The sequence below is a fragment of the Atheta coriaria genome, unplaced genomic scaffold (genome assembly GCF_025399875.1).
Source record: "Atheta coriaria isolate IRGN ID8LTWV9N9 unplaced genomic scaffold, Caltech_Dcor_3.1 hic_scaffold_4_pilon, whole genome shotgun sequence".
NCBI classification, from domain to species: Eukaryota; Metazoa; Arthropoda; class Insecta; order Coleoptera; family Staphylinidae; genus Dalotia; species Dalotia coriaria.
In genome coordinates, this window is record NW_027045446.1 from 10,705,918 (window position 1) to 10,724,519 (window position 18,602).

Here is an 18,602-nt window from a genome sequence, read left to right on the forward strand (position 1 = left end):
GTTTGTGTATATTCTGCGTACATGTTTGTGTGGGGGCAGACGGAAGCTCGAAGGGCGCGTGCTGGTCGTCATGACGACGGCGCTGCTCGCGCTCGCCGCCCTCGAACGCCGAACGCATTCCGGGGGTGTTCTCGATTCACCAACATCCACGCACGTTCGTATTTACACCGACATCGCCTATCCAAACTCAAACTCAAACACATACACGATGTCTGTGAGCTGTGTTTCATTTCGTGCGTCCTTTCCGTCCTTGGTAATTTTATTCCCGTCTATTCAATTCATCCAACATTGAAACACTACCCCAAGCAAAGCAAACTCTCCCCAGACTGCAACTCAACATGTGTATGTGTCTGTGTTTGTGTGTGGGTATAGAAGGTCGTGTGCCGCGTCATACATTGGAATCACCGACCGAAAGTGAGCCGGTTGTCGTCGGTGGTTGTTGTTGGTTCTCTTTTTTTGCGCGAGCGCCAGACGTGAGGGTGCGCTTCTCAACCCTCGCTGCATTCCCCTAAATCGTCCTATATTACTAGGTAGATTCGTGCGTGTTGCGCATTAAAAGGGTGCACTATGAACACGAATGATAAAAAAGAAAAATGCAACGTTGAATGAATGAATGCCAACGAAACCCGGCATTGAGGGTGGAGTGAGGAATGCGGATGAAATGCAAACAAAGGCCCAAAGCAGTGCAGTGTTCAATTCAGCTACCTAGTAGTCAATATTGAATGTTGAAATATGATTAAATTAGGGCGTTTTTTGAATTTTTGGTTAATTTTTATTGTAGAAGTTCAACAGTTTGTATATTTTGTGAACAGTTTGTGAGTGCATATTTTTAATAATTTCCGGCATGCATTTATGCTCGACCGCAAGTCACAAGTTTATTTATATCATTTTCTACGAACTCGAGTATTCGATTTGTACGCGTACTCAATCCGTCTTGGCTAAAGTCCAATTTGGCATCGACTCGAAAAACACAAACTGTTACCACCAACTTCTATGTTGTCACTGCTGTCGCCGATAGTGGAAAGATTATATACCTCGAAAAATATTTACAGTCGATGCATGTGCCTATTGTGGACGTTAAGGTGATTAAAATATTTTTCTCAAAGAAAAACAATTTTCATTCAGATTTTCAATTTTTTAAATTAATATTGACCCATTTATTGTATTATGAAATTTTGTAGAATTAGTACATTGTAAGTCTTGGCAATGTAAAGTTTTTCTGTTTCAAAATGCGAATCGAGCCGAAAGTTGGCATGGAATATTCATGAATTTGAGGAAATGCTTAAGTAAAATGAATTACTATTTGTTTGCTTTCGTGCTACGTTAAATACCATTCTGCTCAACTTGTTCTACTCGAGTCTGAAGGTGACCTTGGAGGTTCTTGGAGTTGTTACATCGTGTCGGGTTCCTTCATGGAAACGCGCAAATTGTACGGTATCCAATCGTTCCGCTTGATGATCACTCGATGATTGCCTCTAAACACATACAATTGAAGGCACCTATGAGAATTGTAGCGAATTAAAACTTGCGAAAGTATTTCAAACGTAACTGAATTAATACTACTGCGAAACGTACGATTAAAAAACCCAGTCAAAAACGATGTTATTCACACAAAATTTCTTAGAATATCAAACGGGTGTCATTAGCATCAGCGACACAAATACAAACAATAATGTAGATTAAAGAAGAGTTACATAAATAGTTTTTATTCTCATGATACTGTAATAAAGTTGATCATAACATGAGCAAACAAAAATAAAAACACAGAAACAACATGCGTGGCTAATACGAAAAATGATATTCTTGTTTTGATTTGGTCTGGTTTCTATTACAACAACGCATTGTGTTGATAACCTGCGGGAGAATATACCTACAGAGAAAAAATGAACACGCTTTAAAAAAAAGCGTTTCGAATGAAACGAAACGAAAGGTGAATCGCACGAAACACAATGCGCCGAGCGCTAACGACGACTTGTTTTTCGACTGCCAATGAACACAACACAACCCACAAGCCCACGAACGAACGAAAGTATTATGCTATATTGTTTTCTGCTTGTGCTTCTTTGCCTGTTAAAAAGCCAACGTGTGTGTGTGTGTGTGTAGCAGTCATGAACTTCATGAATGTTCGACGTACGCGTTAATAAAAAAAGCAACCAGCGAACGAAAGCCGAACGAAAACGTAGAAGAATAATACAAACAACGACGAGCGTAAAAATAAATAACGGATGACGATTTATACGTGCGCATAATGCGAACGAGTGAACAAACGAACGAAACGATCTCAAATCGTGAGCGAAGGTGAAGGCAGGACGGAATGAACGAGCGAACCATCAAGAATGCCCGTAACGCTTTGAGAGCTGTACAGCTTTTGTAAGCTCCTCGGCTGTCAGTCTGTGTGTGTGTGTGTGTGTGTGTACACGTAATTTTATTTTTATGGTTTTTGTGTCGAAAGAAAACGACGGGAATTAATGTAATCGCCCGGCCGAGTGGAGAGTGAAGCTTGAAAGTCATCGCATGAAATAAAACTTGACAGAATCAACACAATCAAACACTGGAACAAATGTTCCACGTGAATAGCGTAATCAGAAATGAAGTAAATTACGTTTAAATGCAAAAAAATAATTTAGATCAAAGAATAAACACATTTTGTCGATGATATAATATATTTTGGGCACACATAAATTTATATTAGTCGCTCGGCAGCCGTAATAAACAATTTGCAAGTCAATGGAATTGCCGGCGCGCGGTAAACATTAAAAATTTGCATTTTAACAGTTTAACGGTGAAACGACCCGCGGCGCGCGTACATAATAAATCGATTGCAAAACTAGATTTAACCAAATTTTTCTTCGTGTGTAATTCATGCCGATGACGATTTATTTGCATTTGCAGCGCGTTTTAGCGGTTAGTTTTGTTTGTCATTGACATCGGAATAACGTGTAGGATTTACATTTACATTTAATTTATTTCTACGTGTTTTTCAGTGTGGTTTGTTGTTCAAGGACAAAAAATACGTATGCAAAGTGCGTGAACGTAAGGAAAAAATAAAATAAAGAGAACTACGGCAATGGCGCTTTGGTTGGAATACTAAATACGAATTAAAACGAAATTTGTATGCGAAACACGAGTAAGGTGCAAGTTTTGGTTAAAACTAGGATTTTAATAAATTTGAAATTTTATTTGTTATTTATGTCTGTTTTGAGGCATTTGAGTCATGTCAAAACTAAAACAACATTTTAAAAGCTTAGCTCGATTTTCTGTTATCTTTACGCAGACTTTGCAAGTGAGTTGCTAAGTAGTAAAGTCAATTAATGCGGCACTTCTTAGCTTCTCTTCTCTGCTTGGAGTATTTCTTGTAGTCTTCGGGGTAATGAGCGTCTGAGGTGCTTAGTAGTTGCCTAGTTTGGAGAACAGCACTAATAAGAAATTAAAATGAATGAAGAATGAACGTAAACGAGGCTCGACGCGACTTGGAGTCTTCTTCCTGGTAAGACATGACACGTCGAATTTTCAACACACACACATGCGCTCAAGCCTCAACGGTATTTAGTTTTACATTATAGCGTTTTGGTCGTAAACATCTTGAGAGATTGAGAGAGGTAAAATGCAAACGCAGAAACGTGTAGTAAGGTTGTGGAGGATTGGAAGGTGAAAAAGGTTTTAAACGTCAGACCATAACCTGAAGCTTGAAGTTCGTCCGGACGGCGGCAGGCGATGAACTCGGAAGAAGCGTAATATCTCCGACGGAGTGACGCACAACTCTCTCGAAACCTGGTGTGTGGATACAGGCTTTTGATGGCCTGTAATAGAAAGGAAGAAAGGAATTCTTGTAAAGAAAAAAAGGTGTTGGATATGAGTATACATACCGTTAGCATCGACTTACGAGTACTCCACTTTAATCATAAAATTTATTATTCATTAATAAATATTCACAAAACAAAATTTTTATTTGTTTTGTTTTAGATGTCTTTGTTTGAAAGTCAGTTTCAGTTCGATTTCGGTAGCGCTTTGAATTTGAATGTTAATTTTAACTTGCAAGTGTAATATCGGTTTACGTTCGCAATGAAAACGCTTCTAATAGCTTCATTGCGATTCGAAACGCGAATATTGCATATTCATGTGCGCATTGCGGTCTCGGGTATGCTGTTGTGTTGCCAGACATAATAAGCTTGAAAGTTGCAACACAATATCGCTTCGTTTGGGCCATGCTCTCGTCTATTCCACGGATGCGCATCAATCTACACAAATAGAACTAATCGTCTAAATATTGACTAATGTTATTTTGAGGCAAAATATGTTGAATTTTGATATTATTTTAGTGAGAAATGCGTTCACGTGACAATATTTAGTAAGTTTTCGCATTTCGCATTCGAGTGTGTATGTGTATGTGCTTGGTATTAAATAAAGCACTCGTAAATCTTCGAACAAATAAACGTTACAGTCAGCCATTTTAGTTATTTTTACTACACTCGTTCGTACGAGTGGTTTCGTTTTTTTTTTCTCTCGTCGCTCATTACGCGCGCACACAACACACAAACCACGTCAACATCAACGTGAACGTGAATCGTTGACCTTCGTTCGGATTTATCCATTGCGTAGTCGGGTGTTTAGCGTAATTCGCCAGCGATTAACGTGTTTTTGCTCGTATTGACTATGTATTTCATTGTAAGTTTACTCATCGACTTCAAAATCCACTTATAATTGATCTGGAGCAATGTTAATCTTTTTGAAAAAATATTTTTTATTTTGATTGAATGAGCACTTAGTTTATATCGAATAATATCGCTCGATAAAGACGTGAAACTTTAGTTTACACTTTTCGTCGACTCGTAAATTGTGCGCTTTATGCGCGTATAAACTTTGGACTTTTATTGATCATCTAAACACACAAACACGCAAAACAAATGTTAGAGAATAGAAAAACTCCTAAGATTATATATTTACCTATAAACATAATTGATTACTGCTTTCGTTTAGTTTAATTTAATTTAATTGTATTTTGTTGAACGGATTTTTTGTATTTGAAAGGCAATCAGCGAAATTAGATAATTGCTGAGTGTGTTTAGTGTTCAGATCATGAAGGTTGTGTGTGTGTGTGCATGCGGGTTATCTGCCTTTTCAAATATTGTTGTTATGTTAGCGCTAACGAAACCCCGCATTGTAAATAAAATGGTAATTATGTTTGATGTTTATCGGGCGATAAAATGCCCGCCGTTTCCACTCAAAGTTCGAAACGGTATTTTTAGCCTCGTCCAACGCGCGCAGCGCATTATCGAAATTGTTATGCGTTCGTGGTCGTAAGTCTCGCATAGTCGAGATATATTTAATTTATGAATTATGAGTAAATATTTATTTTATTTTCTTTTTTTTTTGTTGCAGGTAAGCATGTTAATCTAAATACGTCTGCGCCATTCACATCGGTTTATCATGGTGAGTGAAACATGTTCGAATCACGATTGTTGATAATTGTTTTATATTAGATAATTGATGTGTAACTTGGACTTAGCTGCGCCTTGCAATTATTCGTAGGAAAAAGACTATCGTCAGCATAATTATAAATGTTAAATAGCTGTTTTTAAAAATAATTACTTTGCATATTCATCGGCAGCGAGCGTGCACACCGGGAATAGAATGGAATTGCGGCGAGTGTAGTGAGCTCGTTTCACGCTCGCACGCACTTATTCAATGCTGATGGTGATGATGTTCGTGAATAAAATAACGTAGAAGCCGGTTACACACACACATACATCGCAGGCAAAAAAAAACAACAACACAACGAAGAAAAACAACTCATTATAAAATTCCGGCTTTCATTGTGTGTATGTTGTGGTCGTGCAACAGAAAGAATTTCGAGCACATCGCGCGGCGAATACCAGTATTTATGCGCGCGGTGCTGAAAACCTGTTTTCCTGACTACACTCTCATACTGGTTTTGCTTTACTTTACTTTACTTTACTCCAAGTGCATGTGTGTTGCGTATGTTTGCCAACTACGAACTTGCTTGAATTTGAATTCATGTTTGTTCGATGCGGCGCGACCGACTGACGTTACCGTAATTCCTCCACGTCATTTTCTCGCTGAATAACAAACTGAAGCACACACAAACACAAGCACGCGACTTTTATAATTCCAAGTCAAGCGCGCGGAACGAGAGAGAAAGCTGTGTGTGCGCGCCACGATGGCAATAATAATAAAATTAGTGCTAGGCTTCCAAGTTGGCGATTAGGAAATGAAACGCTACACTACTCGATTGACAGGCATGTGATTGTTGTCGGGGAACGTGTGAAACGAACGAAAACTAATTAATTGAGTTGTTTTACCAGCCGGCTAATGTTGACTTTTTCAAGGTTGCGAGAACGCAATGAATTGAAAATTGAGCGCAAATTACCTGATAATTACACTCGTGTGCAATTATTCAACTTGTATTCCATACAATTATAAATTTAAATGCATTTTTCAAGTTTTTAAAAGTAAAAAAGCCAGGGCTTGAATTGAAAATCGATTTTCGCAGATGATTCATCATCGTCTACGCTTGCGAAAGCCGGTGAAAACGTTTTAATTGTGCTCGTCGGTAAACTCGTTGGGTCATATTTCGTTTGATGCATTAATTAAATGCCGGTACGAAATTAACTGCGGCGGAATAGATCGTTGAATGCATACGCCAAATGGGAGATGATGAGTTTATGTAAGTGCATGGCTGCCGCACAAACGACGACGGTTAATGATTGAGCAACGAGGAACGTGGCCGAACACGAGCTGCGAGCAGCAGCGTAACAACGTAATCCGTGTTGTTCCTTTTCGTCGAGCGGCGGCCGGTTTTGGCTGCGAACCAAACAATTCGATTACGTGTTACATGCGGTGTGCGTTCACGGCCATCAAGCTGCTATTATTCGCGTGCATGTCATTTTTATTGCGGCTACTATTTTGATGTCAATCCAAAAGTTTATATCAATGACTAATCCACGATGCAATGGAAAATGATGGTGAAAGTTGAATTTTGTGTCCGGATGCCTGAAAATTAAGTTTTATTATTTAAAGTTGATACATTTTATGTATGAATAATAAACGTCTTTATTTGTTGGGTTTTATGGTTGAATTTGACAGCGAATGTATTTTTCATGACCTTTAAATGACTTTCAAGCATTGAAACAAGAAAATTCCGATGGAGTATAGAAACGCATGAAATCAGATTATTACCACTCGTTGTGGCCCGTTGCGCGTTGGTGTTTTGATGAATAGTCAACGCTCGTGCGCTATACGCCTTATTGGGTAATTTTATCGCCGGGCTGTAGGGCTAGGCCCCAGAGGTGTGCTGTGTGCACATGCACATTCGTGCAGTGTGAGTAGTATACAGGTCGAGGCACTGCTGTGCTGCGGAGGTGTGCGTTAGCTGTGCGCGCCGTGCTGCCCGTCGTCCGTCGGCGCTCATTTCACATATTTCTCGGTGGCCGCTTGCTCATTGTGGTGTCTAGGCTCGCCGGCTCGCCCGACCCGACTCGACCGAATCGCGCTGCCGGTCCTCCCCAGCCCGACGCGATCCGGCCGCTTGCCTGCGCCTGCCTCTGCCCCCGTGCGTCTCGTGCGCCGTTCGCTGGTGCGCCGATGCGACGCGGCAGTCTTTTGTGCAAGTCGCTGGCGTGCGGATCGTTCCTACGTGCCGCCGTGTGAGTCGCGCAGCCCACCGTCGGTCCGCGGTGCGTTTTGCGTTTCAAGGACATTTTTATACATACACACATACATACGTTACGCGCATATTTCGTTTCGATCATTTTGCGATTCTTTTCCTCACGCACACACACACAACGATCATAAACAGACTGATTTTTGCTACCGGATTCTCGACTGGGATTCTGTATTGTGCTCATTTGTGCGAACAACCGAACCTTGGATAAATTGGATTAGGATTAGGATTATAAACCCACGCATTCCTTGGATTCGTGCATTTTTGGATACCGTTTAGTGCTCATAAATTGTGTGCGCAAAGGGAATACCACCACGGATGATATTTGTGTCTTGTTTGTGTTAATTCCTAAATTTGCAATCGGATACAGCACAGCAACAGGGACCGAAGGAAGAAGTGTTTAAGCGGTAGGTACTCGGGGGTCTCTCCTTTTGTGTGCGAATGTGACCTGTGCGTGCAAGCTAGGCAAGAATGGATAATTATAACTCGGGGCGAAAAACGGGCAAGGCAAGAACGTGAAACGCGAGTGAATGTCGCGACGACGGACGACGACGACGAGGAATGGCGTCCATTACGCGGCGAGGTTGTAAAACGGCTATAACTCGTTTTAGCTCTTCGCTTCGATTGCGATCCTTTGTGCGTGGCGGACATTTGAAGAAAACACGCTGATATCTTCGAAAGGCAGCAATGTATTATATTCTAGTTTATGGTAATAGTCGCCATTTTGGTCCTCGGGACCATTTTATGCTAGGTTAGGACCCGGGACTACCAACTTCATCGTTTGAGACCAGTTTTTATATATTTTTTATTCTGATTTAATATTTGCTAATGATTCCCTCTCTGGATACTTGTGTTGTTGTCTAACCGGTAGCAAGTAGGCCGTCTCGATGCATAATTACCGCGATTTCTCCTTCGTTTCGCGGAACGCATTGATCGCGTTCAACGTGTCGAACGTGGAAACCGTAACAGTTTGTTTCTCGCTGTTCCATAAATGTTGAACTCGACAAACCACGACGCAAATATACGCTGATAATAAAAAAACAAGCTGTACAGTATTCCCATTCGACTCGCGTCCACAACATTGTTGTACTGCGCATGCAATAAATTATCATGCCAATCGTGAATCGACAAATGCAAATCAGCGTCAGTGTGTGTCTAACGCATAGTAAATTGCAATTGCATTTAATTTCTCTAGAGCGTTACGAATTTTCGTAATCTATTATTATCTTGCTATGGTGTCGATGACGTTTGCGAAAGGTAAAACGAGCTACGGGTTTGAAATTAATTAACTTATTTATGAGCACCGATGGTGCTGTTTTTTTCTGTGCTCTTTCTAGCTGTTTTATTGCCGACCACGCGCGCGCGAGCACACACACACACACGCAGGATGAGATGAAAGTCGGGCGCGTTAAAAGTTCCTTTGTGTTGCGGAGGCAACGAACGCGAACTTGGTGTGCGCGAAAAGCGGAGAAGAAAGAAAACGAGTGGAAAACGTGGAACGCCTCGGAATGGAGAGCACAAGGGGGTCAGAGGAAAAAAAAACGTGATTTATGCGCCATTGAACATAAAGTAGGAACACACTCACCGACACGATTGCAAATCTTGAACACGTACGTGCTGACGGTATGTTCTTTTTTTGCATGAGTAGGTGATGGCGAAGGATCAGGCTACAGGCTGGGAACGGTAACACGCAGTGGCAAGTCGGGCTCAAATTGATGACGAAAAACGAATTAAAAAAGCGTTTGAAAAACGCGCGCGCTGGGAGGCAATTATCATTTTATTTTCCTCTTCATTCTATTTTATTTTTTCCTTCGCTTTGTTGTCGCATAACGCTGCACGTGCGTTTCATGCAAAAAATAAATTATATTTTAATTACTTTGGAAATAAAAACAACCGGAAATAGCTAATTTCACAACGGGTTTTCGGCTGTTAAAGGTCAAGTAATATAATGTTGGTTTTACTCGACGCCACTTAACACAATTGTGCAATTATATTGTTTGCTTAGCATATATTTGTATTTTCTCAACAATTCCGCGCTCTACTGATTATTTTTGTCTTATCTACGGGTTTAATTGATGGCACTTCGAGGCGCAGTTGTTTGGCTGCACTTTTGTTGGTAGTGGTTCGTCATTAGACCATTAGAATTACACAGATACAGATTAAACAAACTCGACCGAAGTGAACCGAAACTCCAAACTCGAACAACTCCAACCTGATAAAAGATAACCGGCGACATTCTCATGATAAAACCACGCGCGGCGCGCTGGAATGTAATGATGTGCGCTTAAAATGTGTACGGCGTATTTATTGTGTGGGACGCGATGTGTGTTTCAAACTGGAACGGCGTGCGTCGTCGTTATCGAAAAGTTGTTACTCAGCGTTTGTTTATCATTATCGGTGCGCGCATACATGCATACAATCGCGGCGCGTAGCGTTGAACTTATTCTCTCGCTCATTGAATACTTTTATGTTGTTATTTATGCATGTATGCACGCCGCTCGTCGCGCTAGCATAATAAAATAAATGTTTATAAAGTTATAAATATTTATGACCCGAACGCGACTCTCCCACTCACATTCGGAACAATCAAATAACACATTCTTGAATGCTGTTGGTATCTACCTGCTTGGTTATGTGCATTTTGTGGGGGATACTTACGACCTGTTTAACATTTTTGTTTAATATTCGTGTACGCATAACTTGATAATTTTTATTGTTTTGACGTCGTTGGTTTTAATGTATGTAATTTTATGAGTATGTTTACTAGTTATGCAGTTTGAGTATAATGAATTGGTTGTCAACTAAATTTTAAAAAACAACTAAATAAATTAAAATATTATCGCGGAGGTCATTAATGCGCAAAATTAGTTTCTTGTTTTTTTTGTATTTATTTGGGAAGGTTTTAGACCGACCTGAATTTGGAGGTCATTTGTGGGTCATTACTACTGGAATTTGTTTGTTAGGACATTTTTGGATACAACCGTGAATCATTCTGATCGCAAAGGTCATCCAAGTCTCAAATTTACATTCTTGATGTGTTTACTAGTATTTTTATTTCTTGGGACTTTTGTGGACATTAGAAATCTAATTTATTATGGGATTATAGCGTTATTTTATTTTAATATTTGTTTTCTTAGGTTTTAAGATGGAATTATTTTTCTTTCCTTGGTCTTTATTTGTGCTCTAAATTTAAAATATTCCTTTCCAAGCGGGAGGTACCATCGTATCTTCTCTTTAACTCCGCACAGTTTGTGTGGATGCCCTTTAATCTTCCAGTAATCTCCGCCTATTGAACCTCTCCACATCTGGTCTTTCATCGTTCCAAAGCCCTTTTAATGCATTTACTGCATTCCATCCGACACACCCGACCCTATATAACATTACCCGTTGTTTGAGGGTGCACTGTTTGACTGGGTTTAAATTCCTTCGCATTTCCAAATGGTTCATCTCCCGGGACAGGCAGACTCGTCCGTCCGGTTGGACTGGTCGATGTAGGGTCGTAAAATGTTGCATGTGTGGGGTGTTGCTTTCGAAGAGAATCTGAAAAGGCCCGCTTTCCTTCTGTGCCACATGCTGATCTGTGTGTGTCGTGTCATCATTACTTCTTTTTCTGCGTTGGCATGACCATAAAATTGCTCGGAGAAAGGAGCAGCCACCAAGTTGTCGTGTTACAAAGGCGAGCGAGACGAGTACGCTGACCCAACATTTTTGTTAAGGCTGTTTCTTTGTTCCCGGCGCGAGTATAATGCACAAAAGCACCAGCCAACAAGCCATCAATTTGTATTTTATAATTTGACCTACAAATAACCTTCAATCTTCCGCAATGCATATTTAATTCTTAAAAAGTGTAACAGTTTACTTTGGCGTTTAGTATTTGCTCAGTAGCCTACTGATTTGACTCTGGATTAAATTTAGCTGTAGGAGAATATTTTTCCAATTAAAAACCAATTTGTCGAATCAATATTTGTCCAATTCCTCGCTCTGATTGAATCGGATAGGCGCTCAGGATGTTTGTGTGAATGTGTGGCAGCGCGAAGTGAAATGAAATCGACGATCACGCAACATGCGACCAAGCAAGCACACTGGCGAAGAAAGCAACACGACCAACGAGAAGCAATCGCTCCGTTTCTTTCCTCGTTCGCTCGTTTATTCCGTCGTCCTGCTGCTGGTGTGCGTGGAGGTCAGTGACTGACTGACTCCCAACGCGGCCAAGCGCCAAAGCTAAACAAGCTAAACGCAGAAAGCAAAAAGCTTCGTGCTTTGGATTTAACCAGCAACGCGTCATCATCAATCAGAAAGGAGTAGAAACCCTGATTATAAGAAAGATATAGATAATCTAAACAGTTTCACACGAATTCCTTGGTGATTAAATATCGTTCGCAATTAATTGCTCTAGAATTATGTGAATGTGATGCGAGATCAACTGTGAAATTGATAATGCGAATTCGATCGAGATTTACACGAAAATCAGCGTGAGAATGTCGCTGAATACAAAGGAATCATTAAGATGGAAATTGTGAGGCCATTTAAACGATTTGGCTGTTATCCAAACGCGGTTAATTTTATGCTCGCGCAGGATAACTTAATATGCACTTGTAGTTTCACTAAATGATCGAGACGTAAATATTTTTCCTTGTTGTCTTAACACCTGTTCTGCAACATATGCTAATTACTAATGTTCCAGATTATTCACGCTGTTATGTATCTAGGTACAGGTTATATACTAAAATCATTTAAATGTAAATGATCAATTTGAATGCGAATGTAAATGCGCCATTGTAACAAGTTATGTGTATATTTGCTTTGGTTTTATTAGCATTGTTGACGCCGTGATTGGTTGGCGAGCGGAAAAAGCACGATGCGGTGGGTAATACCGGTATATAAATGAAACCGTTGTTGTTCAAACTATGTACGAGTACAATTACGCGCTGTACTCGTATCATAAAACAAGCGGGCGTGTTCGTTTCACAGAAATTCCAGTCAAGGCTGAAGTCATAAACAAATTCCATGCATATACCTACTGGAAATTAAAGCTAATACTGCAAATATTGGATGATAAACAACACGTAATTTATTTTTAAAGTTGAAACTATTTGCATGCAGTTTCTCGGGAAGACGTTCGAGGCTAGCAGACAATTAGCGTTAATTTATGTATGTATGACGGAAACGTTAAATGCAGAATGAAGTGCCGTTGGCTTCGTTAGTGGTGAACGTGCAAAGTCTGCATAGCGGGGGCATGCAATCATTACTCAAGATAAAATATTTTTAACGACCTCACGGGCTGTGGAAGGTCGGCACTGCTGTGGGCAAATTCCAGCCGGCGCGATTTCGCGCCGCCGCCGCCCGAATACAACACTCACTATCGCTTAGAATAATTAATTATATTGTGCGCTGCGGACGATAATGCCGCAGTTAGCGAGCGACGCACAATAACGTATTGTGCGGGCGTTTTCCTATTGTTGTGTGTGAATTCAATGCTAATGTGTAAATATTGACTACAATGTGTGTGCGATAAGCACTTCAATAGCATTTCTGACTTAATTCTGCTAACTATCAGCCAGAGGTTATTTTTACAGTTATTATTTCTTACTTTTTCTACAATAAATTTAACCAGGGGAATTTATTATAATTTAAAAAATGTAAAATCATCTTTTTAGTTGTCTGTTTCTTTAAAATTAGGTTTATAAATTCTAATTTTAGCTAATGTTTTATTATTGTGATGCGTTTTACTGTACGTGTGGCCTTGACGTATTTATTTCTCGAAAAGATCGGCGTAAACAAATTACTCGATGACGGTTTAACAACACAATAATCGCAAATGTGCCATTATTTCACGTTCCTGATAACAAATAAGCCGCGCAAATCGAAACTATAAACAACGAATCAACTTTTTGCGTTTTCTCTCAATATTATTTAAATTATAGCATTACTAGTCATAATAATAATCAAAATGCAGTCAACATTATTTCTGTGTGATGGTGTGATGTATTCAGATAGATAATAAGGTCATTTTACTTAATAAATTCCATTGAATCAAGTGTATTCATTGAATGTATTATAATTGTACACGCAATCTGTCGTAATTACCGAACGTTTAACTTGTTCGACGCGTTCGACTTGTTTACGCTTCCGTTTGACGATCGTGCAAAATAGAACGGAATTTGGACTGACATGACCGTACCAAGGTTTTTTCTAAGTGCATTAACACCACATTATACATGACATATTTTATTAGCTTTTATGACTCGCATCGTACATTTCGATCGTGAATTAATTGAATGATGGATACATTGTGAAATACATAGTGTAGTTTGAATTATAAGTAGGTATTTGTGTAGTCATTATTATTTAATGATGATGTGATGTTGTGAGGCGCATAGGTCAAATATTATTTATGAGCATCGTAATCTAACGTCACAGCAGTTATTTTTAATAACAAACTGAGATTGTAATGTAAATTCATACAGATAGGAATATTTCCGTCGATATTCCATGAAATTCATAATGTACTTCACTTTAATTAGCAAGATTTAATTTAAATTTGCGCAAATGAAACTTTTAATTAACATTTATAGCTTTACGTTTTGTAAAATCATTGATCGGGAGTATTTTGTCATTTTACTGTTGATTATGCTTCGAAATTGTTGCGATATTAATTCCGGGTATTCTGCTTCGGTCGAGAAGCTTTTCCATTTTATTTTCCGTTGAATTCCGCCGCGTTATTCACAAAATCTATGTTAATAAATAAACAAGCGAGTGCGGCGCGTGTGCGAATTGCGTTTTCAAAAACATTCCGAAACACATTCTCTCGCATGTCCGAAATGTTTTCATATTTGCGCAACGCGGCCGCGCCGTATTCCAGGGAATTTTCTGCGCTGCTGAACGTTTAGCACACAACGAACGCACAATGACCACGAATGAAAGTTGGTATTAATTAATGTGCCAATGCGAATGTACGCATATAAAAGTCGACTCGTTTGAATGGAAACGCGTTTATGTTTGCTTTAATCTTGGCGGTTGTGGAAATTGTGCATTTTTCAATGTTGAATCATGTGAGAAATACAGCAAATTCTCTTCATGCCTCATTACGTTGTAACATATTGCTGTTATTTCACTGCCGGGTATCATGAATTTTTATTTTTGTTTAATTTAACTATTGTCGTGCTGTTTGTGAACGTGTTTGTTGTTATTGCATTTGAAATTGTTTGTGACTGCGTCAGTTGGTTATTGCTTTGACCTTTTATCGTGTACGTTTCTATCGTTGTAGGTTTTTTCAATGTACGTAATACGTGTAATTGTTTTGTTACGTTGGCGGACGCTATTTGCTCGGTAGTGTTTTTCTGGGTATCGTCCAGAAATAGAACTAGTTACTACAATTGAGTAAATTGTATATAAAGAACGACTCAAAACAAATCGATAAAATTAGAAAAGAAGATGTTCTGTTGCCTCATTCAATTTAATTCATCGTACAGTTCTGTATTATTAGTTATTTAAGGTTCCAAATTATTATTATCACTATTTAAACTGTTTATTTGGTGGTACACTAGTACATCTGATAAAATTTGATGTGAGATAAACCTCACGAGCCGTACTTATGCCGTTTCGTCCTTAAATTTTCGTAAATTTCTTTTAAAATGTGATTTTTTACTAGAAAAACACGGTTTAAGTTTGTCTCACCACTAAACTATGGCATTTAACCAGATGTGATTGAGATATACTATTTCCTATTGTCTATCAGGTCGATGTTGAATATTCTCAACGCAAGATCAAAGCAAAATTTGCTCTTTGTGAACTGTCGAGCACGTTGAAAGCATTTGGTAGTCTCGATCAAGTACAAGCATGAGCACGAATATCGAATGCATTTAACTGAATCAAACCACTGACAAATCTAATTTCAGGAATGCCTCCAAACTGCAACGTTAGGACGATACAAATTAATACTCCTTCAACTTCAGCAAATTACTGATAAACTACTTGATAAATTATTAAAACATTACGCGTTTTTAAACAAGTAATTTTAATGATAAACCATGTACACGTGATTAGTTTGATGTGGTTAGAACGGTTAGCGTGATTAAATTAATAGTAGAGCAGGATGCGGTCGGGCGAACGGTTGAAATCATAGGAAGTCGTGACTTTCAAACACGGAATTAATCATGATCAAATAATAATAATTATTGTCGCTCATTGACACCGTGTTGTTACAGTCGAGTGCTTACAGGCAATTTATTATAATTGTAATTGCACAAGAGCAGCAATTGTTACGATGATGTGATATCATCGCATAGAGATGTTTAGATGTGTTTGTGCACGTGCTCGTTTACATCCGCGATTCTACTCTGTTTGATGATTCACACGAATCACGATTGTGATCTGGTATGTTAAATGGTTGTATGTGGTAACTTAACGTCAAGTACAAGCTTTACTGCTATTAAACTACTAGTAAATAGTTGAATTAAATTTAAAAAAATAAAAAAATGAATTTTTTGTTGTGTTTTGTTCTAAATCTTGATTGCATCAGCTGTATCAATAATTAGTTTTTAATACTGTTTTTAAGAGATACTTATTACTTGTAATTTTACTACTTTGGCAAAAAAATATGACTCTGAGGCGCCTAATGGAACATAATGAAAGTGAAAGTCGGACGTCGGTTTCAAGTTACTTTCTACTTGATTATTGCTATTGCGAGGCGCACTTTGAGCGAGGAGGTGATATTTTTATCGCACGTTTACTCATTTGCACGACGTTATTAACCGCGGCGAATTCGTGTCGATGTGTTCATTCATTAATGTTTAAATGCTTCGTTAACTGTGTTAATTACATAGATTTTAATACGTCTCAGATCATTTCCAATAATTATGTAAATGCGAAGAGTTACATGTGTACATTTGATTTTTTTTCTATTTAAATTAATGTATAAATATTTATATTAATTAACATTATGCGGACTGGCTGGTTCAACTAGTTTCTTTTTCAAGCGATGCTCAAATTAACTTCTCTTTAACATAGTCGTACAATAATGTAACTGGTTGTTGACCATGTGAGTAGTTTTTTAGAACTGAAATGTGTTTGAATGCATGAATGCATAAAAGGATTGTGCATCATCACATGTATGGTGGGATAATTGATTCCACGATTTCGTTTTGCATTCCTTTTTGATAAACGCACGCTCGCGGCGACGCGCTTTGTGAATGCACGTCCGTAATTACACTCAATGAAAAGCGCGCAGCCGGTGCGCCGATGCCCATGATGCCATGAAAACAATGAGCAATAAAAATCACTAGCCTACGCGTTGATCTTTAACATCAACTTGTTTCTTATACTTACTTTAGTATGTACATATTTACATCCGTTTGGTTTTCAATTTGAATTATAAATCAATTGGGATGTCTTTCGGCTGGTTGCGTAATGACTACTTTCATCGTAGTCTCCGAATGTAAATTAGTTTTTGTTTTATAGCAAAGGCCAACTATTTTGTTTATTTCTAGTGATGTCTTTTGTTTTTTTGCAATCAAAATAATTGTATCAGTGGTATTCCAGCGGAACTAACACTTGGTAATGTTAAAATCAAATTTAATTCTAACAGTTTAATGTGAAATTAGTTTGACCTCTTCTACTTCGCGACTGCAGTTTCCCAGTAAATGTGTGTTGCATGCCTTTTGTCCCGCCGCCGCCATTAAAGTTTATTGTTTATCCACCCGTTCACGTCGCTTCGCAAACCTGCATTCTCGTTGAAGTTATTAACACTCGAGTTGGCTGTTCGCTCAATTTCGCCCCGCTTCTGGTTAGCGTTTGCGCGCGCCTGTCCGGTTGTTCGCATGTAAATTTCAACTCTCTGGCTTCGCGCGCGCACAAAGTTGAGTCGCAAAGGCCTCGCAGACGCCGAGTTTAGAATTCTCGCGAGCCTGTATTTACATGTGTTCGACGTGCTCGTAACTAGCACGCCTTTACCGGTTATCGACCCCTTTTCGCGCCGCGGCCAGGGAAAACTTTGTTTCGTGTGCACCTTCTGAACGCCGTTTGTTTAATGTATGAATGCATGAATAAAGCCGCATTTACGCTCGCGCATACATAGCGAATGTAATTGTGTAGCATGAATGTGAATAGATAAGTGCGCGCAATAAGTAAGTTTTATCGAGAGTTGTGTCGCGACCGAAATGGTAGCGCATTTTTTTGTTTCTTTGCGTGAGCGAGCGGCTCGTAAATTACGCGCCGCGAGTGTTGTTGACTTCGACCTACTTTCAACAACGTCTCGCGGCGTAATCATCGCGTCTCGTGCCAAGTTGGATTCGAATTTCGAGCAGTACACAGCGCAATCGCTTACGTCTTGCATATGAATAATGCGCGCCTCATGAATAATTTAATTTTAATTCGCTTTGTATCAGTCGGATCTTCTGCGAATGGAGAAATTTATTCATAGAAGCCAAACGATTTTATGATTGCAATGATTTCCAAGATTACAACGATTTTTTTTATTACTTTTCAGGTGTAGGTGTAAGAGGAAGAAAACGGAAGTCAAGTGAAAACGAGGCTTCCACACCAGGACGACTGAGAAATACATCATATAATAAGGAAGACTTGGAAAATAAGCAGGCTAGGAATAAAAAGAACGGCGTTCACAATCGTGGCTCCAAGAAGAAGATCTTGGAGGAAGCAAACAACAGTAAGTTGCGAGAGGTGCAACGCGATCGAGTTGAGACCTGCCTGCAGAACGCTAGCGACGACCCGGCGCTCTCGGCTGTCTGCAGGCGATCATTCGAGGAGAGCGTCCCCGCCGAGGAGGCTGCTAGCAATAACAATAATAACAACAACGAGGAGGAGGTGGTAGATAAGGACAGTAAAGGTAGATCGCGCCAGGATTCCGGCTCGTCTTCTCTGGATGCGAACTGTGCGACACCTACAGAGTCCACTGACGACACGT

At 39.4% G+C, this 18,602-nt stretch overlaps 1 protein-coding gene across 1 annotated transcript in view; it reads left to right on the forward strand.

Annotated features, from left to right (window-relative positions):
- Kdm3 (Lysine demethylase 3) overlaps positions 1–18,602 on the forward strand; it is a 93,731-nt gene that overhangs the window by 66,545 nt on the left and 8,584 nt on the right. Inside the window, 1 exon segment of the mRNA XM_065300470.1 lies at positions 18,168–18,601. Coding sequence (XP_065156542.1) covers positions 18,168–18,601 — 434 coding nt within the window.